Source organism: Aythya marila, assembly GCF_965140915.1.
Source record: "Aythya marila genome assembly, chromosome: 1".
Lineage (NCBI taxonomy): Eukaryota > Metazoa > Chordata > Aves > Anseriformes > Anatidae > Aythya > Aythya marila.
This window is the reverse complement of record NC_139042.1, coordinates 194218811-194244047: the sequence shown is the minus strand read 5'-3', so window position 1 is coordinate 194244047 and position 25237 is coordinate 194218811. Positions and strand designations below refer to the sequence as shown.

At 39.2% G+C, this 25237-nt stretch overlaps 1 protein-coding gene across 1 annotated transcript in view; it reads right to left on the bottom strand.

The window, feature by feature from the left end:
• RELN (reelin) overlaps positions 1-25237 on the bottom strand; it is a 287703-nt gene continuing 262466 nt past the window's right edge. Inside the window, exons 49-64 of the mRNA XM_082777470.1 lie at positions 24966-25159; positions 23683-23939; positions 22756-22910; positions 21694-21908; positions 20822-20999; positions 19923-20098; positions 17517-17623; positions 16952-17194; positions 16242-16417; positions 14566-14639; positions 13735-13896; positions 13227-13384; positions 12132-12351; positions 10947-11144; positions 10430-10528; positions 1-1109 (exon numbers count right to left, since the gene is read on the bottom strand). Of these exons, the coding sequence (XP_082633596.1) occupies positions 1013-1109; positions 10430-10528; positions 10947-11144; positions 12132-12351; positions 13227-13384; positions 13735-13896; positions 14566-14639; positions 16242-16417; positions 16952-17194; positions 17517-17623; positions 19923-20098; positions 20822-20999; positions 21694-21908; positions 22756-22910; positions 23683-23939; positions 24966-25159 (2709 nt within the window). The 3' untranslated portion in view covers positions 1-1012. The remainder of the gene's footprint in view (positions 1110-10429; positions 10529-10946; positions 11145-12131; positions 12352-13226; positions 13385-13734; positions 13897-14565; positions 14640-16241; positions 16418-16951; positions 17195-17516; positions 17624-19922; positions 20099-20821; positions 21000-21693; positions 21909-22755; positions 22911-23682; positions 23940-24965; positions 25160-25237) is intronic.

Below are 25237 nucleotides of genomic sequence, written 5' to 3'. Positions count from 1 at the left end.
TTGGTTCACCATAAAGTGAAGCATTTTATTTATGATAATAGACAGTTTAGGGCTATAGGGGCATTATAACGTTGCTGGTGTAGATACAACTTTATCAGAAGATACAAACATGACCCGCAAGAGAAACAAACACCAAAGAGAACACAATGAAACGTTCACTGTTTACAAATCACTTCATTACTACAGACACCAAATGGCAGTTACTGTAAGTAAATCAGTTGCAGAGAACTGACTACATTTAGACAAGGAAATGGGGACTTCTGTTTGGGGCTTCATCCACAACTGCTCAGTAGAAAAAAGTTTAATGTCAAGCATTCTTTTTTTTTTTTTTTTAATATCCACGAAACAATGCTAGCCAACAGACATATCAAAGAATAAGACTTAGAGATACCAACGCCTTTACAACTACTTTTGCAATTATCTTCTTGATTAGGTATTTTGATTTCTTTTTTAATACATTTTGTCAGAAGGTAAATAGCCCAAAAATCAGCAGCAAAAATATTACAACAACAAAACAAGTAAATACAGTGCCAATGTGTCATGTTGTAGAAGAGAATACAAAGAGGACAAACAATGATAACTTAATCATATAAAATGACACAGAGCTGAAATACAGTGCACTTAAATACCTATGTGACAAAGAATGTTAAATTCTGTACTTAGTATGTACGTTTTTTAAACATAAAATCTGAAAAGTCTTTGTGCTTAAACTTTTTTTTCCCGTTAAACAGAATTAGTTGCTTACTTCCAATACTGCCACTGTAAACTGATATTACAACAGATCACAATTTTCACAGACACATCAACATTAAAACATTTACCTATGAGAAAATAAGTCACTTCTCATTAGTTCACAGTGCGAAAAAGTGGTGTACACTCTGCCTTGAGAAAGGCTTTCAGTTATTCATCAAGCCAGTTGCAGAGAAGTCCTGAAACCAGGTGCAGTGCTAGATTTAAAGAATGGAAAGCAACACATCACATGTTGGGAGGAAAAAATAAATTTCTCGTTTCTTCATGGATATCGTCTAAGTGACCTTCGTCTTCTGTTGTAGAAATGCCTGAGCCCATGTTGCCGTGAAAAATTCATCATGTAATTTTGTTTGCGAGTGCTGTTAAAATCGAAGGGGTTGGGGGGGGGGGAAGAGAAGAACGTTAGTTTTTTATAGGTACTTAAATTTCTTCTGGCAGAGAGCTAGTGGGACAGATTCTTCTTATTCCTTGCATAAACTTTCAAGCCATGTAAAGCAGTGCAAAGCAGACCCATTGTACAACAAGGAAAAAGGCACTTGAGAATCTGTCCCACTTTGCTTTTATTTACAGTTCATTATCTTAGGGAAAGGTTAAGAGCTTTCAGCTAATTACAGCCTGTGATGCCTAGGGCCAGATTCACTTAAGCTATATGCACTTGGTACCCTCTCAATGTGGGGTATTTCTCCTCTGTGGCTTTATACGCCAGCCACCTTCCATCTCAGAACATTAACTGCTTTATCTTAAGGACAGAGGAAAAGCTTTACTCTGCTTCATTATCTTCTACTTTTATGCAGAGTTAACGTTTCCTTCTCCTACACTCCCCATCCTATATTAAAGATAGATCTAGGAAGAAAGCATCATTGCCTCCGGGAGGAGACCAGGCAGCCTGGCTGCATCCTGACTGAAGGAGGGACACTTGTTCAGACCCATGTGGAGTAAAAAGACGCATTCCACCTCATTCGGGTGTCTACTTCTGTTGAGGGAAGAATGGACCATGAGAGGGCAGCAGTGGACAATGTGCTTGGGGCTGTGAGAGACAGCCACTGTGGCACACTGTAGGCTCAGGGTATGGGAAAGACCTTTCCATCAGGTAACTACTTTTAAAAAACAAAATAGTTTCAGATACTGCGGCCAGACAAAGTTCGAGAGTCACCTGAGAGTCACCCCTCTGTCCCCATGGAAAACATGCACACAAGACATATGCAGCCAGAGGATGTGGTTTGTCTCGGGGAATGGGGCACAGCATTAACCATGCAGACACCAAGGACAACTCCAACAGAGTAAAGGAACTTCAGCCACAAAAAAAAAGCACTGTTTACTATGTGGCCAAATTTTCTTTTGATTTTCAGGTGAAAGAACAGTGAAGTCTCAGTGAATCTGCGCAGTCTCAGGCTAATTTCTGATTCTCTCTCCCAGTCCTCCCTACCCACTTAGGAGCCTGTGCTCTCATTTCACTTTGCAGTGGGAGAAGGATGCCAGGCCTATACATCCTGATCCAAGGGACGGAATGTTACCAGAAGACTCCAAACCAAGGAGTCCATCAGGTTTAAAGGTGATACATGAAATAAAGGCCTGCATCAGATACTGCAGTCAAAAAATCTCCCATTTGTGGGTGCAAGGTAGGTCATCATTTGTGAGTCTTCCTTGTGAGTAAAAAGTAAATACCCAGCCTGTGATCAGTTATACTTTCCTCTCTAGTGCATAAGCTTATTTTTAGTGAATATGGCCCATAGGAAAAAGAAATAATTGCATGCTTTGCAAAATAACTATTTTAACATATATATATACGTTAAACATATATGTTTAACATATATATACATGTTATATATCTATAACAAAGCAAAGATAACTTTGGCTTTTGTATGATAACTTCATCTAAAAAATACATGTAACAAAATTTTCAACAGCTAACTTAGATTGTGATTAACTACATTGAATAAAAGCAGTTGTGTCAAAACTTAGAACATAAACCTCCAAGAAATTCCAAGTTGGTTCCCAACTAGTTTGGAAATTTCTTTACCCAATTTTACAGAAAAACAAATCTTCCTCTTTTTTTTTTTTTGCCACTGGAATGTACACACAAGAATGAAACAAAATCCAGCTCCTGGTGACAATGAATGTGTTCAGCACAACTTTCTGCACTCTCACAGTAAGTCAGCGCTCTAGAGTGTTTTGCACTTAGTTTGACTTGTCCTTGATTTTCACATGACTTTTTAAATTGAAAAGTTCTGTGTTAATTAATAATTGTGTGAGATACTGCTAGTGGTGAGTTTGTATGGTTTTAATGCCACTTGGTAGCTCAAGTGCAAAGAAGCATTAAAGACCAGTCTTCGTTCTGATCACATACTCTGTGGAGCATCTCCCTCAATGCGATGCTGAACATCTCACTGAGAAATGGAGGAGGAAAACTGCAGCCCTGAGCTCTCTGCTAAAAGTGGCTGCCATTGATCGTGAGGCTTGAAGGAGATCTTAATCTTGTCTTCTCTGTAATCCCCAGTTGCTGGAGCCGTTGCTTGAGAAGCAAAAACTTCCTCAAACCAACCCCAAGTGGCCTTGCTCTGGGTACATGGAACAAAACAGAACCTGGTAAGGTGTTTGGCTGAAATATTTGCTGTTTCTGTACCTGGTTAAATTTTGGATTGAGCTTGAATGTGAGATCCAAGTCAAGACTTAGTCAAGTTTAGTCAAGACTTAGGCAGCCAGAGCACACTGAGCTGCTGTTCTTGGTCCCAGGGTCATTATGTACCCCCTGACTCCCTGCTGCCTTTGGTCTGCTCATGGTCAGCAGCAGCTCAGCAGAGTTTTTCACTGGTTTGGATGCTGCTAGGTAGGCCTAGCCTGTATTTCACTTCCATTTTGTATTTGGCCTTAATGTTATGATAATAATGTTTAAAACAGTGAACAAACAGAAAAAAAAAAAAAAAAAAAAAAAAGGAAATGAAATAAATAATAAAAGGAACAAAGAAAGGGTTACCTAAAATACAGAAGTGATTTACAATTTTTTTAATGTATGTTCAGTCTGTTTTGTTATTTTAGATGCTCAAGATGTTACAAACAAACACATGTATTTGTGTTTTTTACAAACAAACACATGTATTTCTTGTTTTACACTGAACACTGCGGTGTGTGAAAAATCAGAGTGATGTAAACTGCGAAGAACTAAATGCTTATTTTATTTCCATGTACTGGCTTTGTTCAAACTTGTTCTTGCTGAAATCTGAGGTAGGCTTCCCAACTAATGGGTTAGATGCCACACAAAAACTTCATGCCTATTATAGACAAAGGCATGTTTTTCACTCTTGTTATAGGTAAATTGATATATTGTATAAAGTACAGTATTGTATTGCCTTGCATTGTTTATCATGTATAGTTTGATATTCACAAAATGAGAATAAGTCTATATTTATTTCTCTGAATTATTTTTATATATTGTTAGGAGAACAGCACTGGATAATAGAGACCAGCAGTGCTTTGTAAGATCACAATAAGAATTACATAATAAAGTTTGTGGCAGAATTATGCATTTTTTGCATGTGATGGATTTAAGAATGTTTTCAATATTATTATTAATAAACTTCATTTGTATTTTTACAGACTGATAAAGGCTTCAACATACATTACTGTTATTTTCTATTTTGGAGCACCCAAAATATGCAAGGCAGCATCAAGGTGTATTAGGAATAAGCCCCCCTTCCATAATGGAGGGTGTAGAGGGGAGATGTTGCTTGGCTATCAGTGGCAACTCGGAGGCTGCTTTGCAAGTCTGTAATGGCCTGTCAGTGCACTGAGCCTTCTTCCTTTTCCATGCATTCACTGAACCATCAGATGAAAAGAGCAGATCCAAAATAATTATCTGTGTATTGCTGATGAAGCAAACAGCAACAAAAGCAAATACTAGGAGCAATTACTGCATAATCTGTTCTACAGTTTGGGGTGCATTAATGGTAAAAAATAAATAGAAGATAATACTGCTCCAGTTTGCGGAGGAAATCCTAAGTAACTTTCAAGTGGAGTCACTGGAGTTATACCAATTAGATGAAAACAATATGCAGTTGATGTAGGAAAACAAAATTCTGTTTAGGGCATGCTCAGTAAATATGTACAATAATGTGGTTTATGAGAAGAAGTCACTCTTAAGTAGACCACCTGGGTCTTTAGTAGACCATTCTGACTATTGTATGTTTCCAAAAGCATAGTCTGAAGAAAAATCTGCAATTCAAAATTGGTGAAAAAGAACATAACCAAATAGAATAAAAATATGCAGTAAGAAAGCAAAATATTTAATGTCACTTATTTTCATGTTTTTATTTCTGATTGATGGGAACATTAGGAACCAAATAGAAACAAAAATATTTAGATAACCAAACCAAACATGAACAAAGCCTTAGAAAACAACAAAGGCATGCTTCTCAGGACTAGGCTTTGGGTAAATTTTGTGGCTGAATTACAAATGCTTTGTAGGGGGGTTATGAGAAAAGCGATGTGCTCTGTCTGAAGTTCTCATGGCTTATATTGACGACAAACATTCTTTGGCTCCAGGGAGATGCCCACAGCTGAACCCACAGCTCAGTCACAGTGTTGACTAGCAGTATCTAATTGGGGCAGCACAAACTAGTATAGTTACAAGAAACAAGAACTACCTGGTTAACTCTTGCTGTGCATCCAAGAGGCATGCATGTCTATGCCATCATACATATTCACTGACATGTTCTACATGGCTGTGGCTTCAGCTCTGTGGCCATTAATTACAGAAAAAGTGGGAACTCCCATGTATAGCTAAGAGATTGCCGAAGCAGTGGGCAATGGAGGGCCCTGGGTGCCCTCCGTTCCCAGGACTTATTGCACGGAAGAAGTGCTTCTGGCTGCAGCCTTAGTTAAATTCCTGCTGTAGTACAGGGCTGAGATGCTGAACACCTTCTGCTAAACTTCCCCTGATACTCCCTGGGGCAGAGCTGCAGGACCAGGGCCCTATAAAGCTCCCTGGCACACCTCCAAGAGTACAAAGGATTTTCCACCAACCTATCACTGACAAAACTTTGTGAAAGTTGCAGCTGTAGCAGCAACATATATTTGATATTGATTCAGGGAAAGTACTTACCTTATTCTAGTGTAAAACCAATGACAGCAAATAATGAAATACAACACAAGTTAGAAAATGCCTTTCAATGCATGCAGCACTGTGATTAGTCATAAAACCCTGATGAGGTTTAGAGGCAATATACGACTTTTCATCTCTTTTGAAAATAAAAATTGAACAAATTATTTCCTGATATTTCAAATCAATGCTTATATTTTTATTTTCTATAAAATTCAGCATGCACTTTTTATAAACATAATAAACATGTCATAAAAGCACAGATTGCATCATATTAAATTTGGCATAAATGTTGTGAATATTCAGATAACTACCTAATGTTTGAACTATTTCTGTTCTTTATTATAACTATGTTTAAATTTTAAATGAATTTTTCAAATCATTGCTTTTTAGCAAAAAATAAAGCAGATAAAATGTTTTTCCACATAAAAACTCTTTGCTAGAGCTAGGATATATAATTTATATTTTAATGTTGCAAGATACAGATGAACATTCTTTGCACCAAATGCAACCTAAGTTCCTCACTAAATCATTTGTGCCAAAAATGTGAGAATATCTTGACAATGAAGAGCATGGAGTGATGGCTATGGAGATATTTGTTCTGTTTCCCAACAATTAACCATAAAAAAATGGGTGGGGGTAATACAACTTGCATTCCTGGTACAACTCAAATTCCCATGGATCACATTATTAATTTTTGGGTGCAAAGAAAGCAACATCAGACCATTAGTATTCAGTTTATCATTGTCCTTTAGTTCTCAGTACTTTCTATCAGAATTCAGATTCGGGAGGTCAGTGAGGGTCTGCCCTATACACAAAGAAATGGCAGTTCCAGGTGCACATGCAGAAAAGTGCGTGTGAGTAGCAGGCTGTGAGCTCTACTTAGAGGGAGGAACGATGTGCAGATGAAATGCAGAGTTGGACATAGGCTGTTCTTAGGGCAGGAATATAGGGGCATTCAAAAAAGCACTCTTTTTTAAGTCTGGATAAATAGATATATATCTTTTAATCCTAAGAAGAGCCACAGTCATGGAACATGTGAGAGTTGTGCCCAAAGCTTTATTTACAAATGGAGAGAAAAAATGTGGCACTAAAAGGGCACTAGCCTTAAAGGGACTGGACATCTTGATAATTACTATTCTCTCCCCATCCCATGACAGACATCAGCCGTTGTTAAAAAAAGTTGGCAAGTGGTTAGTTGGCAAGACCAATTTAATGCATACCATATTCAAAGCAGGTTCTGCGTTTCACCTGCTGGAAAGAGGGGCTCAAGCTGAGCACCACTTGCAGCTGCAGTGCAGTGTTAACAACACTGCTTTTTAATGAGAGATTCAACTATTTCATTAAAAAGTGAGGCGATTCTAAGGAACATACAAAAGCACCCGTTTGGCCTTTCTTATTTCCATCATGTATTTTGCATGCACAGATTATCTGTAGGTTAATTTTTTTCCTCCAGCAAAAAGGAAGACAAAGAATTTGCATCCTGAAAACGTCTGCTGGTAAGAATATGATGTCCCTTGACTCAGTCAATTAGACTGAGCGGTGTTGTGACCTTGGCTATGTATCACTGTAGGCTTTATCTGTGCTATGACTCAGCAGCTGGGCTCATGACAGAATTAATTTCAAATCCTTGGATTGCTAGGAAGAGTTGAGCCACGAGAACTGGTATTCACGTATTTTCCCTGGGGTGGACAATCTCTGGGGAGGAATGTAATGGGTAGCAGAGGCATTACCCACATTGCGTGGGGACTAAACTCATGAAAAGCCTTGGCTGTGCTACACCCCTGCAGGCAGGTGCTTTCCTTGCTTGCCTTCCTGTTCTGGCCCATATTCTGCTCAAGGAGAGCACTGCTGACTTGTCCTTGGGCTGAGGAGAGGCTGGCAGAGCACCTGGGCGTGGAGCTCTGCCCACCTCTGGGTCTGCAGACAGCCAAGCCAACAGGTAGCACCTAGAGGATTCAGGAAAACATTTGTGTTTCCTCCCTACCCTGTGGGCTGACAGGATGAGATGTATGGAAAACCAGGAGCTTCTCTGCACCCAAAACCACACCTCCTGGCATAGGTTGGCTTCTTGTTATAACGCCACACAGGTTAGAGGCTTTCCTGCTGCAGTGACGTGGGTACACAGAGCAGGAAAAAGAGATCATTAGCAAGCTTTTAACAAGGCCAGAAAGGATAATGTGGATGGTGGCCAGAGGGGTGTACGTCTGTGATCATTAGCTGGAGTCTCTTTCAGGTGAAAGAGTGGCAGGGTTATAAGAGTACAGAGTATAGACTGTGTTAGACACAGACCATCAACAGCTCCTGGAGCCAGGGATGTTCATGGCTTTCTGAGACGAGGTCAGAGAGCCAGCAGGGATTATTTCCAACCTGAGAGTCACAGAGGTTTCCTAAGGTGTCTAAGCTTTGGGAAGAATAAGCCAGGCAAAACCTACTGACTCCCTATAAAATTAATGGAAAGTGGTAATTACATCATCCTACAGAGTGATTTTATTTCAGGCCATGACTCTCTGCTCTTTCTCTGAGAACATGGGTGGATGGAGAAGAGCACCCAAGGGACACTGCCTCCTTGCCTCTTAGGAGAGAGCTAACCTGGTGAGTTGGCTTACTTGCTCTAGGGACAGGCAGGATTTCTGTGCCTGGCACCTTCATTTCTAAACCTATTTTTTTCCCTCAGTTTAAATTTTATGGGGATTTACAGTAGGTGAATATTAAGAATTAAGTGCAAGTCCTGTCCCTAGTATTCATAGTGCGGCTTAACACCTTGGTAGCCCTGGTGTGTGCAGGCTGGCCTAGGGTTACTGCTAACAGACACTGATCCAGGCTCCCTTCTGCATGCCTGGAAGCACTCCATAGCACTGACAGAGCATCTTCGTCATTTTACAGGCGAAGAAGTTGAAGTGCTGAGGAGTAAAGTGACCAGTGTGAAGTGGCAGAGCTGAAGGAAAACCCAGGCCTTCTGAGGGAGCATCTACGTACAAAACAGAAGAGAAAGAAGGAGGCACTGCTTGCCCACTTGCCCATCTGGTTCCTTCCCTAGGCAAGGTGTGATTGCTTGCTACAGCATTTCTATTGTTTTTTCCATTCTAGTATAAAATACCTCTTGTGATTGAATTGTTACTGCTTGACTTCTCTGTTTAGACTACGACTTGGCAAATCTCATTGTCCAAGAACTTCAGAATTCAGCCCAAGAACCCCTTTTTAAAAACTTATCCTTATTCCTATTTGGATTGATGGGTAATAGTATGCTCTATTTTTTTCCCATCTGTTTCTTTTTTCTTTTTCTTTTTTTTTTTTATTTTATTTTTAATTGAAAGGCAGAAAGAAATGTGAATATTTTGTAACTAGCAGTTCCCTTTTCCATGGTTTTCTAAACACTTCTGCAGGTTTATGCTCTTTCACATCTTTTTGATGCAGCATCATATAGCCACTGATGAACTAAGCCAGGAATCCCATCCATCCCTCTGTTCCTTCAAGCTTTAAGCTTAATGTTATGGAAGCAGAGCCCAGCAAGGTGTGTAAAAGCAGCAGAGCGTGTACAGTTACTCAGTGTTGGGACCAGTTTGGCTTGGGGTTGATATGAGTGCCATGCAAGCTGGTGCTGCTTGGTGGAAGGAAGAACAGGGCTAACTAGCAATCAGATAATCCACTTTGCTATTGTTACAAAACATTACTTTCAGTGTCTGTGATAATTCAGATTTAAAGACAGAAACCTTATAATTACACAGTCTGGATGTTATCCAAGCCTAATTTCTTCATTGTTGGTCTTTAAATTATTCAATAAAAGGAATGTTTGAACCTATCTATGGAGCAGGCACGCCTCTCTCTGCCAACCACTGTCAGCGATGAGTTCCCTCCCGTGAAGCCACTAGCATTTCACTTCTACTGGAGCTAAATTGTTAGAGAAAAAGCAGGTCATCTCTTTGTGACGTAACACAGGAAAAAATGGGTTAGCTGTGAGCAAAACCCATCTCAGTAATGGGAGAATCAAGAGGGTGAAGACACTTTACTTGGTAAAATCTTGACAAGGGGATGAATATAGAGCTCAGACCATAGGAACCTGATATAGTGAACCCTGTTTCTGAACAGTATCCTTCTTACTAAAAAAGGAAATGAATAAGGCATTAGTTGCTAATGCAAATTTTTCAGAGGCACAACAACATTACTCTGTGCAAAGAGCAATACAGCAGACTCTTTTGTATCTTCCAAAGGACATAAATCAGCTTTATATGGCAGCACAGCATTGAATAGAAATATCCTTTCTTATGTTCCAGCACAATATATTTCACAGTCATCGCTGCATTACAGGAACACACCAATACTTGGTGGTGATAAAGCCCCGCTTTCCCTCCTGTGTTTTTCTATGAGACAAAACACATGCCCCTGCTGTGCTGCTTATTTCATGACCATCTTAACTGCTGCCAGTTGCTGCCAGTTGCTGCCAGGGCAAAGCATTAGCAAAGACTGATTTTCAAAGGTTTCCCTGGGCCAAAACAATTCTTACTGAGCTTAACACTTGTGCCATGCTGGAGGTATTTCAGAACTTTCTGAGATGGGGTGGGATGAGGTGAAGCTGATACTCACAGGACGACTTCTACGTGGTCCAAAGCCCACTGATCATGACCTGTTCCATTGTGACGGGGCTGCCACCAGCGCAGTAAGACTCCCTTCATTCGTGCCTCCCTGTCGTCACAAATACAAGAGCCAGTGAGAGCACCAGACTATCAAAGTATTGCACTTCTCTGTCTAACCCTCAACATGAACTGAGAGCAAAGCCAAAGCATTGTTTGTACACCCCAGCATATCAACATGCTATAAGTACAAAACCTTTAATGATGAAAAATGCACACACAGAAGGATGAATTATATACATTTTTCCCCCCTCTTATCTTCCTAACAAGTATTCTGTTGGTATTTTTTTCCAAAAATCTTGCTGAAGACTACACTGTATATTTTTAATCAGCCTTCCACTTAAGCTTCCTTCTGTGCCTACCCTCCCACCAACCTTTTGTTTTTCTTGCAGTGATGCAACGATAAAGTCTTTCCTAGCAGAAATCTATCTTGTGCATTTAGAGGTAATGAAATGCGACTAGGTACTCACAGGGGAACATTATAAGACACTCTTTGGGCTTGTATGAAGTCCTTTGGCTGATGCTGTGCAATTACTTGCCATGTAATTCCATTATTTACACTGTATTGGAGGAGCACTGCCTTGTCTACAGTGTTAGGATCACTGAGATTGGTATTGCAACTGTCTGTTTGTGAAATGCTTCCAATTTGCAGAACAAACATGATTTTGCTGTAAAACACAGAGAGAAAAGGTATTTTCAATATGCAAAAAGTATTCAAACAAGAACAACAGCACTTCCAGATTTATTGCAGTTATTACAAAAAGTTCAGGATTCTCAAGAATCATTACTTTTAACATAAAAAATAAACTGTTCTCATGTCTCTAAAACATGACTCTCCTTTCAAACTAATAATTTACTGTGTATAGCATTTCAATATATATGAAGGCAATAGATACAATTTTACAATGTTTCTGCACAAAACTGAGATACATATACAGAATAAATATGCAAATGAATGTATGAAAAGCTAAAAAGGGACAAATGAAGGTTGAACAAAGGTTTCTAATATTCTACCTAGGTGTTCAGACAAGAAATGAAGTGTCTGATTTATATGTGGCCCAGTTGGTGATTCACCCTGTTTCTAATCATTTGTTAGACAGCTAAATACAAAATCAATCCAGAAAACTGTCGCTCTGTTAAGGGTCAGCACAGGCTGGTCACATTTGTTTTTCCATGGCCATAGAGACTTAATAGATGAAAAAGATACTCCTGCTCATTGCCAGGTGAATATAATTTGACAACTGAAACAGGAAAATGAGTCCATAATTGCTAGTAGCATCTTTACTCATGACTGCCATGGAGGCACATACAAACATGGGATTTGTCTTATCAGATCAGGCACCGATCCAGACAGCCTGGTATCCACCCTTTGCCAATGGCTTCATCGTCAGTTCTGGCTTACCAGGCAGTGCTCTGTTGGGCATGATTAAAACATCTGACCTTTTCACCTGACATCGCTTCCTCTGTCTATCTCCCAAATGAAAGTCACAAAGCGTTCTGCCAACCCTAATGTTTATCTGCCAGCCACATCTGACTGCATGGTAGAGCCAGGTTAGTTCATCCTCTTCAGTGCTGGCCCACATGGCTTTGCGTGCATAGGAATATTTTCATGTCTCATGAGCTGCTGAAAGAGCATTTTATGCTCACAGTATTACCTTGCTCGGGTGAGATCCAGAGGCTTAGTCACAGCTTGTCGTATCTGACATCCATTAAAATAGAGTGAATCTCCGTGGGCATAGGGTGCCAGCTGTCCACATCCATTCCCTATCACTCCCCCCTGAATGGTTTCCCAATTTATTTCAGTGACTCTTTCAGATTCAAAATTATCTTTAATATAACTGGGGAGATCATGGCTAAAAACAGAGCAGTCATCACCTAAAAATGACATAGTGAAGTTATAAAACACACAAAAAAAAAATCAAAGTAATCGGGAAAATTCAGTTACAGTCAATTGTAATTACATTCAAGTTTGTGGCCCAGTATACAGTGTGACTACAGGCTGAACATGTTTCAGCAGATTGATTAATAGTGCACATATTGCTGTAAAGATTTCATTTTTATGAAATCAAGGCTGCTAATCTGTTATTTTTTACAGCAGTGTAACTTCAAGTATTGCAACAAGGTTTCTCCTGTTTTACACTGGTGCCAACAAGGGAAACCTCAAATAGGTGGTTGAAGGGAAATGCCTTTAAAACTGGGAAGGAGTCTGATCTCATAAAGTTATGAGACTGTCCTGGATGGCTCTAAATGCTCCGGCTCCACTCCCACAGAACACTTATAATTTCATGAGGACACTCGGATACCGTTAGACATCTGCTCATCTGAATTGCAGCAATAGAGCAAAATGTTCTGTTGTGATGGGGCACAGAACTGAATCCCTTGCAGGTGCCAGTCACCAACGTCTGGATCCCATGTACACATCCCCTGGAAGTGACTGCACCCTTGGAAGGTATACAGGGGTGAAAGCTGTGTCTGGGTAAGCAGGTAGCCACATCCTGCTTTCAATGAAGATCGAATGGGCTTTAAATACAGTGCCAGACAGCAGAGACTACTGACTCAACCCAGGAAGAGGAAAGGAAGGGAATAGTTGTTACTTGCAGCCCTGACAAATTATGAATTTATAGCTTGTTACTCAAGCATTCCAGTGATAAATATAGACAGGATATATCACTCTGTCTATATCTTTTGTTTACTTTTGAGCTAGATTAGACTGCAGTAGAAGTATAAGAAAGAAATTGAAAAAATGAAACCTTGATATCCTTCATCACAAATGCAAATGGCTCCAGTTGTGCAATATCCATGACCACTGCAGAGCTTAGGGCATGCTTCCCCAATGTACACGTGGTCGATAGCCCAGCTTTGCTTCTCTAGTTCTTCTCCTTTCTGAATCCACCTGAACTGAGTTGCACTGCAAATATCAAAACCCAAATATGATGTTATGATATCTAGCAATTAAACACATCTGCACAATGACATTCGAATATGTCAGCAGCAGATGAAATGAAAAATGTTGTATGAAAGGGCTGTGACTTTAATAACTAGAAAGACAGACCAAACCTGAATGGGTGACTACTACATTACTGGCAGTAGCCACATTTATTAACAAAAAGCTTTCTCAAAAATCATTAATTATGTATCAGATCTAAATCCAGCAATAAAGAAGCATTTTTAATTCACCAGTTGTTCCAAAGCTGACAGTGCCAGCAAGACAGCTGACATTTTAGAGGCCTACAGTGAGCTGACCTTTTGGTAACCTACCTGGAAGACACATGATCAGGCAGCTGGATAGTTATTCTTTTCCACATGGAGCTGTTGACAGAGTTATAGATGGTAGCTTCATGGAACTGAAATGGGGAGCAGCCAATGCTATTAGATGAGGAAGGAAGACAGTGTGTCTGAACGAGCTGCCATGAATCTGTCCTGTAGGAAACAACAAAAAAAATATATTCTTAGAACAACTGGAAGAATAATGAAAGGTAATCTCTAAAGTCATGGCATTGTCTGTCTTACTAAATAAACCCAATAGATTGTCAGTGATAGTTTCCATGCTTTGTAGTCATAGATAGACAAGAGGTGAGAAGGTGAAACCCTGGTGCAGCCTTGGAAGACTTTCCATTCCCCATGAAAATGCCCCACAAACATTTAAGCACAGAATATACCTTCACTTTTACAAATTATAATGCACTGTTATACTACAACACAGGAAACAGCATTATTAATTTTTCTGTCAGCTAAAGACCAAATCAGAATTAAGTAACCTCCACTTGATTATAGTTTGGTCCTAAATGTGCAGTCCTGTACCACTAAAACAAGAGTTTCCTGTAAATGTGGCTTTCTGTGAGCACATTTTTAACAGGAGCATGCTCATGACTGTAACTGCAAGCTCAATGCCATGAATCTGTCAGCATCTGGGATAAATTATAAAGAGAATTTATGGGAGTTATGTACACAAATCCCAGTGCTTGCAAACAGGACTTGTTTGGATCCTGTTACAAGATGAACATCAAAGTGAATGCTTTAATAAATAAAAGCCTTTGAGGTTTTTAATTTCATATTTTATTTTTGTCTATATATTCTGCTCTCATTTACCTTGCATCCTTAGTATACTCCAGCATCACAGAGTGGAGGTCGCCACAAGAGGTTGCTTCACAGCCAACCACGATCTATAGCATAAAGAAAATTGGCTGCTGTAACTAGTCAGGTAGACATCTAATGTGATATAAGATTAAGTGGTGTTTTTTTTTTTTTTCTTTTTCTTTACAGGCAGTATAAAAAAGTTTGTCAACTTAGATGTTGGAAAAAAATTATCAAAAGTGGGTGGAAAACAAAAGACACAATACTTCAGGTACTGCTTTTACTTAATTTTCCCTCATTGTTATTTTCAAACAGAACCCTGACACTAATTTCCTAAATTTGAAATTATATATCTAAAGAAACATTGTTTCTGAGACATGAAGATGTGGAAGCTCCTCAGCATTTCAGAAAGTGAAATGCTGAGCTTTGTATTAATCACCTACGAAATTTATAATTCATAACGAAAAAATGTGGGTGTGAACTCAAGTCAATAAAATTTAACAACTGAATTATTCTGAATATCTAGAGCAATAAACAAATTTGTGCCATGTTAAAATAGAAAGATTACTGTACTCAATATATAGGACTGAATAGGTAGCAAAAGCTAAATTTTAAGAACTTCAGCACCAAATGGTATCCATGCACTACAGCTGAGTTTTTAGTTTAGAAATAAAATCCTTGCTGTGATTGGTGAAGAAAAAGGAGAAGAAATTCTGGAAAAAAACACTTTGCAAAGAGATCTCAGTAATACAAACAATTCAATGTTGATGGGTTATCTTAAATGTTGCCCTTAAACCAGAGGAAAAAGATGATAAGCTGAGCAAAATAAGCAGCTTGGGGAGTCTTGGCATGCAGTAGGAAATAGTATGTTAGACTTTTCTTTTATATAATTCCTTTAAAGATGGCATGCTGTGTAAGTGGGGGAAGCAATGCTTTGAGGGAGTACATTAGTCAGTATAAAATAGGCAACAATGTTGAGAAAAGGTGAAAATTTGATTGAAAATGGAAAAATCTGGAGCTGTCTTGTCAAACAGAAGAACAATAAAAAAAAAAAGGAAGAGAACTATTTTTATAACCTTGCTTTAATGGTTGTTCCTGGTTTATTTAAGACATAGTGATTGGGGAAGGGCCCATTCTGGGAAACAATTACAAAGGTATTTTCTTATTGCCTCTGTCTATTCAGAATTCCACTTTAACGAAGCAAAATATTCAGAAAAGTTTCTCTGATTATTTAGATCACTTTCCGTGACACAAGTAAGCAAAAGGGGTACTTCTACTCTGAGCGCTCCTGAATTTTCAGTATGCCAGTTCTTTTCCAGCCCACATCTACCTTGCCTTTTCTGCTTATTTGCTAGGTGAGGGAAATGGCATATTCTGCATGCCATGCATTCTCACCTTAGAAAATAATTCTCACTCTATCTGATGAGTCAGTAATTTCTGGAGAAAGGGATTAGACTGCCAATCTTTCTCAGTAACCCCCAAAACATATAGACAGTCAGAAGAATTTGACATCTCACATTCATGCAAGCTTTCTGGTTCCCATCACCTACACTTCAAAATTTCCCTTAAATTTTAATATAAAATCATTATTTATTCATCCAATTGTGCTTCCTAGCTGGAAGAACTTCTGGAGAGAAATTAGATGATTTTTCATTACAAAATTTTCTTTGTAGAGAGAGAACATTTCTTACTTTAAACTGCATCATGTATCCTGGTTGTATAATGAGCTCCCTGGAGGACAGGATGTTGTGTGTTTTGTCCTTTTTCTTATTTGGCCAGTAGAGATGGAATGACGGATTTCCACAGAACCCTGCAGTCCTGACTGCATTAGGGTAAAAACTCCAGTTTTCTTCATGAGAGGTGCCTTCTATTAACATGAGTTAAATACAATTACTGCATTGTCTCAGGAAACATCAAGGTTTAGTAATGAATCCACAGAATCACTAGATACAGTACTTTAGCAATATAAACACTAAATCTACACTAGCAGTTGTGACACACAATAAGTAAGCTACTAGCAGACAAAATATAAACATCAGCTCCACAAAGGTAATTTAAATGTTTAAATAATAGTATTTTTAAAAATATGATTAAATAAAACCTCCCTACCCAAAAATTTAAATGAAATGAGTTGGACTGAAAAAAAACAACAAAAACCTTCCTTATTGATATGTCCATATATTTACACAAACATACCTAAATACACTTGTGTATATATATACGCATATATATATACAGACATCCCCATTAGTAGCATGAAGAATTGAATAGAAAAAGTACTAGTCTACAAAACAAAAAAATTGCAACGTTAAAAAAGAAGAAAAAGTGTGCTTTCAAGCTCATAGCACTTTTCTCAGATAAGATCATGGCAGACAATAGAATACCTGTCACAGCCTCTTACCATCATCAAATGTATCTACCAGCTGACTGGGGTTGATCTCTGCTCCGCCAATCAATATGTTATCCAGAGCCCACTGCGCCCGATCAGGACCAGAAACCACGATCCCATTGCTGATGGTGAAAGGCTGCCACCACCTCAAGCGGGTTGTGTTGGTCAGAGCACGTTCGGGGAGAAGGATATAGTCATGTCTGACTGAGATGTATTTTTGGTAGTCCATCTCATGAAGCAACGTCCAACTTATCCCTAGAATGAAAAGATGCAGATTTAGTAATAAGAACAAGGATAAGGTAGACTATTCTAAAAGATTTAAGGGAGATAATTGGACACCAGAAATAATAGCTATGTTCTTCCAATAGACAAATCTTAACTTCCAAGGGTAGTTGGCTACTGTAGTCATTACAAGAGCAATTTTGTAATTGTGTAAAGCATTCAAATTGGCTAGAAGCCACTGATAATGAAAATCAAGGGGGGGGGGGGGGGGATTATGGAAAATAATCTCAGATATGTATGATGCTTAAATACTGAATAAGGCTGTAGTTTAGATGAACCTTCAAGATGTACTTGCCTCCATCAATGGAATAATCTAGCAACACTCCCTCCTTTCTGCAAGTTGGTCTGTGGCATGTTGTCATGTTGTTTTCACTACCGATTCTCCCCCAGTACTGCAGAAATCTAAGAGTAAATGTACAGGGTTACATTTATTAAAGATCTGTACAGATCAAGAAGTTTCCTTTCTGTTAGCAGATATGATGAAAATGCTCAAAATTTTTAAGCAAGTAACACTGATGTACAAATGGAACAAAGGCTTCCAAAAACATTGCCTTATAATGAGGTTCCCTCTGGAACCTCATGAAATTCAACAAGGACAAATGCAAAGTCCTCCCTGTGGGAGGGACTAACCCCCTGCTGTGGTACAGACTGGGACTGACTGGCCAAGAGCAGCTTTGCTAACCGTTTCTTGTGAGTCCTGGTGGAAAGGGGACTAAACATAATTTAACAAGGTGCCCTGGCAGCAGTGAAGGACACACAAAAGTTGATAAACTGAGGTAAAGTCATTGGAGGCCACCTAAATTGTCTGGGCTATAGCATATGCTCTGTGAGGAGAGGTTGAGGGACCTAGGCTTGGTCAGCTTGAAGAAGATAGGACTTCAGGAGGATCTGACAGCAACCTACAGGGAGGTTATCAGGAAGGCAGAGCAGAACTTTGCTGTGGGGCATGGCAGGAACCAGGAGACAGTGACTGCATTGAAACAAAGGAGGCTCTGACTGCATATAAAGGAAAAAAATATTACTTTTATGGTTAACTCAACTCTCTCCTTGGAGGTTTTCAAGACTGAGAGACAGACCTGAGCAACCTGGTCTAAATTCACAGTTGACCCTGCTTTGAGCATGAGGTTGGACTAGGGACCTCCTGAGGCCCCTTCCTAACTGAGAGCCTATGTGATTCAATGAATTCTTGCTGAATAATAGAATTCTTTAAAGCCATTCAGCCAAGGGACAAAGATGCTGAAGTTGTTTTCTATGTGATGTCCTTAACTTGTCTAAATTGATGTTGTTCCATCACTCTCCAGTTAAGTCATCCTCTTCTACCTCATGCAAATGGAACACATCTTGTACGGGCCAACCAGCAGAGGTGATGTTCTGAACTCAGCAGGAGACACCACTGGTGCCTCAGGAGTGGAGCCAGTGGTGCAGAGGTGACAGCAGTGTCTTGCCTTTTTGCAGGACAGGCATTGCTGACTCCAGGATGTTCCTGGGGAAGGGAACCTGCTGCTTCACTGGGGCCTAGAGGATCCTTTCCACTGTGGTAGGGTGGGCCTTGGTCTACAACTCAACTAAAAGCATCAGTTTCTTGACAAACAAGGCAGTTGGTAGCTGAGTCCACAAAACAATAAGGAATGGAGACCTTATTTCTCAGAGAGGCCTTTCTGACAGCAAGCATGGTGTTACTAGCTGTGCTAAGAGCACTGCAGCTTCCCCCACATCATTAGCTGCGCATCATCTTCCCCTGTTTACCACATCTCTTGGTCCAGCTCAGCAGGGCGTGAGGACTCTCCTGCTTTTCATTGCCAGGACAGATATACTTCTGAGAAATAGGCATTTTTAAATGAAAAAAAAGCCACATCTTCAACTTCACAATCTCCCCAAGCATACTCTTTCCCATTTATTTTCATTTTTCAATGGGAATCTGTCTGAGAAAAGCTAGTCATGTGTGTAAATGCTGACAGGACCAAGCACTGCAGGGAGGTATTCTCACCTCTCAGGCCTCTGGTGTAATCAGTGGTGGGGTGCAGAGGGCACCAGAGGGTGATCCTGAGTGGAGATTGCCCTTGGATGCCACCACTTCCCCTTAGACTCCTCTCACCCCCAACGATGTGGGGCACTCAGGGAAGCTAGACTCCATGCTGTTCACCTCTTGCTTAGGCAACAGTGGCTCATAGATCCCATCAGGGAGAATTTCTGTCAAACACATCTTAGTGACTCAGCTACCAGTTGCAGCCATCTGAACTGTTGTTATCTCACCCCTGCATTCTGGGTCTACGCTTGAGGGTGTAAATATCTCCTTGTGTTACCAATCCACTAAAAACTATTAAATATTTAGAGAACCTCATGCTTTCCACCATCTCGTTTTTCAGTGAAAAGAAGTTTCCTTGGCAAATCTGAAATATTAAATGATTCCCATTCACCTCTCCAAAAATCCTCATAAAATCCTCTAGTGAGACACTGGAAGACCCAAATGCACTGAAGAACACCTCCAAACTGCTGTGACCATCTTTTCTGACTGCAATGCAAACCTTTGCTCCATTGGACATTGTAGCAAATTAAATCATAATCTAATTAGTGTCTACCTGAGATAACTGATATAGCTTTTGGTGGCTTAGGAATTATTTGAGCTACAAGCTGTATTGCCTGCTCCTTTGTGAGCATTTAACAGAGTTCCCCATTGAAATGACATGGTAACATGACATACTTTGCACCCCGCAGGTCCAGATCTTGAGTGACAGCCTGTCTCACAGTTGCACCTCCAAAATAGAGAGTTGTGTCTTCTGCTAGAATCCCACACTCAGTGCAAGTACTTCCTCCTTCTAAGGACATCCATAAATCTGGTTTAATTTCTTCATTGTCAAAGCGCTCTTTCAGGAAAGTCTGTAATGAAGGTGTTTAACATAAAACACAAATAATTATGACCATAAGCCTTTCTGATGGCCAGAGCTGGAACTGATCTAAATGCATTTGAAAGACTTACAAACACTGTAAAGATTTTTTTTTTCTAGGATCAATGAACATAACCGAACTTGACTGGCTAAATATGCAAATATTTTAGGGCTAGATTTTAACATATTTGGGAGGTAATCCAGTACATTAGAATTTCCACGTGCAAATGAATGGGTATAACTCATAACTGTGGTTATCCAAGACTATGTAAAACCTCTCCACATATCCATTATGTATGGTAGATATTATTATTTTATAATTTCTCCCCAGTAAAACTTGTACTGTGATGAAATTTCAAGATTTTTCTTGTATTCATTTATTCAATAAGTTCTATCATGATAAAGACAATCCTTCTACAGGTCTTGATCAATGATAATGTGTGCAAGGGTTAATTCTGTCTAATGATAATCTAAAGATGAACAGCTTTATTGGGCAGTGTTATCTGAAAATTAATGAAACAGTTCTTGGATACTGTAGTACTAGTTTTGTTAAAAATGATAAAAGGACTGAAAATGGATTTGAGTATCTTCAGACTGTCATGAATCAAAGCTAAATTTCCAGTGTGATCAATCTCCTCTCTCTCCCTCCCCTTCTCTTTCATTCTCAGCCAAAATCATGTCAAAATTCACTCTTTAAAACATGCAGTAAAATTACCTTTAGTGTTTGGGTCAGATAGCAGTTTGGACCTGAGTATCCAGGATCACAGATGCATTGCTCTTTGAGGCAGTCTCCATGACCTCTACAATTTTCCAGACAACCAGGGCCCAGATAGAAATTATCAATGGCCCACTGCATATCTGAATATTTCTGATAGAACCGAAACCTCACAGGACTAAATGTGCAGAAACAAAGGAAAACAGACAGATATGTATGAAACAACTTTGCTCAAATGAAAACAGGTAGGTGAAATACAATATACTTATGACTGTGGTATCCTCCAGGCTTCCACAAGTAATATCTGTCAGTCTCTGCTGAAAGCAATTTTATGATATATCCATATCTACTTCTTCACAAATGTACTATTGGTCACATATGGATAGATTTTGGTCACTGTGGAAGCTGGAAAAATCTATACTGGCTTCTTGAGAGAGAATTTCATTTATGGTAATACTTTCTTTGCAAATTACTCAAAGAATATAAGAGAGTTTCCTTTCTGAAGAAAAAAAAACAAAACAAAACACAAACAAATAGCTTGCGTATGTGTGGACTACTGCAGACAGCAAGGGTAAGTTTTCCACTCAGTAAGGTCATAAATTTGCTTCCTAATTGAACACAGCTGTCTGAACAGAGCAGAACATGCTGTACTGGAGCAGACTGCAGAGAAGCAAGAAAAACTTTGCCATTTGTTTAGATCAAGAGTCATGATCAATCTTGATAGGAAATAAAACCATACAGCATATGTAATAAATGTAAACATTGCAAGATGCACTTTCTTTGAAAGAAAATGAATAGGCACATGTGTTTCCTGTTGTGTTTTTCGGGATGTACTGAATCCAAGACATAACAAGTAATGAACTGATACTTACTTGCCCACGAGGTTTTCAGGCAGTGAGTAAGTTACTCTTTTCCACCCTTTTGTGGGAAAGAAAACAGATGGCTGTGAAACACTCCCAGAACATTTTGGATCAGCTGGTAAACACTGAGGTACTAAATAATTCCAGCTAACACCAAAGTCAGTGGAGTACTGCACATGGACCTGATTTTGTGCAAGTTTTTCCGAGGTTTTACATCCAACAGAAACCTAATAAAGAAGAGAGCACAAGTGAATTAGAATTAATTGTGGTGGTGATTAGAGTTTAAAAAATGTTGAATCTGAAAACTGACGGCTGAATTTTGCTCAAAATCATGTCAGTAACACTGTCTGTATCATACCGGTCATCTACAGGTCTCATCCCAAGATTTCCAAGATTCAGAGAAGTCACCAGCTTCTTTTTTTTTTTTTTTTTTTTTTTTTTCCAGCTATATCACCTCTCCGGATGTCTGGATATCCAGGTACTGTCACTTGTGCCCGTGCCCTATAACTGAGGAAGCTGTTCTCCTCTCCTGCACGGCCTAATATTTAGGTATTTCAGGGGAGGCCACCCAGGTCATTTTTGTCCAGTGGACCTTCTTTGTAGGAGAATTGTGCGAATAGCTCTTACAACTTCCATATACTGCTGGATTGTTTCTTCATTTTAGGTAAAGGGTTGTATGAAATGTGGTTGATTACAGGTTTGATGTGAATATATGCCCACACAGATGAGGCGTGGCCATTTTTGAGCTGCTTTCCCTTCACCAAGCATCTGTAACAAAATAGGCACCTTATATGTACTAAATATTCTTCCTATAGGAATAATGGGCATCATATATGACATCCATACAACTTCTGTGCTGGAGGAGAGGAGTGTGTCACCTCTGAGAATGGCCCACAGTGTTAAAGCTGACCAACAAGTTGTAGATGAGACAAATAACGACAGCTTAATAACAACATTTTGTCCTGCAAGGAATGGTTTATGCATAGTTACAGACATCATCATACCTCTTGAAAACTCAGCTTAGAATTGGAGCAAAATGGAGTTTAGAATAATTATGTAGAAGACAGATTTTACCTTGAATTGCATAATCCAGCCTTCTGTTGGAGTCAGGTCATGGGTGACTGCGTAAACCTCTCTGCCATCATGGCTCCCACAGATCATGACACCATCAGGAGAATCACAAAACCTCTCAATTGAGCAGTCATCATGGAATAACCAGTGTTCATTCACTTGAAAATATATGGGAATGTCCGTAGTTTTCAATGACAACATGAGGTACAGAAAACAGTCACAAAGTAGTGTTAACCACTGAAGATATTTTATTTTTCAGCCTACATGAGAATTATTTAGTATTGCTCCTTGGAATGTCAGTCATGTCTCCTATGTACATATTTATTGCATTTATTGCTTAAAACACCTCTTACTACTCTCTTATGAAAGCGTTATAACATTATTATATTTTTAATGTTAAAGAAGTAAGGTTCTGAGGTTTATTCAAAATCTCTTCTCTTGTGCTGGATGTTATAAAAGAATTTTCTTACAGACATTGACTACGTCTGTATACCCCAAAGTACACCCCAGCACTATGACTTGTTAAGCCTTGTGAACATTCAGAAATACTTCGTCCTCTACAAAATTTATATGTAAAATATAACTTAACTTCTCTAAAGGATGTTTAAACAAAATAACAAACAGAAAACAAAACAGTTAATAAACCTGCTTAGAATAACCTAGTGTTTTTTTCATCTTTTTTTTCTCTCTTTGAAAATAAATTTATTTTCTAAGTAATTTCACTCAGTAAAAAAAAAAAAAAAGAAAAAAAGAAAAATTACATTACATTTTCATTTTGTGAACTAAAAAGAAAGAAGCAAAGACACCTGTAGTGATGGGATTATCTATGACATCCATCACAGTGACGCAAAGATTCAGAGGTGCAGCAAGATTTAGAAATCACTGCGCTGACTTCTTGCCCTTTAATTCAGACCCATGTAACACCTTTACCTGTAGTTTTGTCTTCCATAAACATGTCAAAGGCGATCCTCCCAACAGGTCCTGCATCAGCAGGGGAGCGCTCATGCTGTGGCAGGGGAGCACTGCTGAAGGTGTCGAGCATCACAGTCCTTTGGTCAGCTGAGCCAGAGATCAAGACATTGTCGATAGCCCAGTCGTTCTGGTCCAGACCATCATGTTTAGGTTGCCACCAGCGGAAGCGTGTCCCAATGGTTTTGGCATCATAGGGAAGGAGGATGTTCACAAAACTGAAATACAACATGGAAATTAGTTGTAGGAAACCCACAGGAGGAGGACACTTCCCAATGCTCTGCACCAGGTGTTTTGACCAGGTTCCCTCCTGTTGTCTCCTATATTAGGTGCAAATTGGGAAGGCAGAGAAAGGTTAGGTGATTTAGCCTACATTTTCCCATGGGAGATTGCCAAAATAAAGCCCTTTTTGATCACTCCCAATGTTATCCCCTGCACAGGTGCTCAGAGTAAGGTCGGGAGGATCAGCAGCCAGACTGGCAAGGTTCGAGCAACCCCACATGCTCAAATCATGATTTAAGAGACAAAATGTAATCATCTAGACTGGTAGAGTATGACCATTAGGTCCTAAATAGGGCAATGTTAAGAAGGGAAATGTTGAAGTAAAATTAAGATTAATAATTTCAACCTGGAGCAGATAGCAATATTCCAGTACACTGTTCTTATTTCTATTACAACAATTAAAATGCTAGTGATTGATTTCTATTAAAATGCTAGTGATTTATTTGTGTGCATTCAAATAAAATGTCAAGTAATGGGCCCCTCACAGCCCCATTTTCTATGAGTATTTTAAACTAATTAGTGAAGAAAAAGTCCACCCCTATCTATGCTGGTTTGAACTTCACAAATGTCTCAAAATAGGGTTTGAGTGTAGTGTAGACCTTTTCACAGATATCTGGAGAAATAGGTTTCTCCTCTATACACTGTTTTCTAACAAGTTCAAGTGATGAATTTCTGCTCTTGTCAGTAAGGAACTAGATTGCTAATGAAAGTATCTTCAAGACCAGGATGGACGTTATTGTAGTAGCTGTCTTCCTATATTTCTGACCTTGCAGCTGAACAAATGCTGATCCTCAAACACATGCACTAAAGCCATTCATAAATGCTTGCAGGACTAGACAAGCTGAACTCTTAAAGATCATCTAAACTACAGCAGTAATAAATCAGAGAGGTTGTTATGAAACAATAAAGAACACTTGACCTAGTACAGGAAATTATATATGCAGAAGAAGGTATTTACAAACCCAGGTTTGCTGAATTGGTCATAGAAAATTTCCATTAAGAGGCTCCAGGTAATTCCACCATTCACTGAATACTCCAGCAGTACTCCTTGGTTGCGGTTATTGGGAGTTATCAGACATCCATACATGAAATAAAACTGGATGAATTCTGCATTGGTGAGGTTCAAGTCAACCGTAACTAATGTACGGCTGCAGCCCTTAAAAGTAATGAAAAATTATGTTGGCTGGTGCTGTCTGGCAAAACTTATGAACATAAAAATTGGTAGACTACGCAA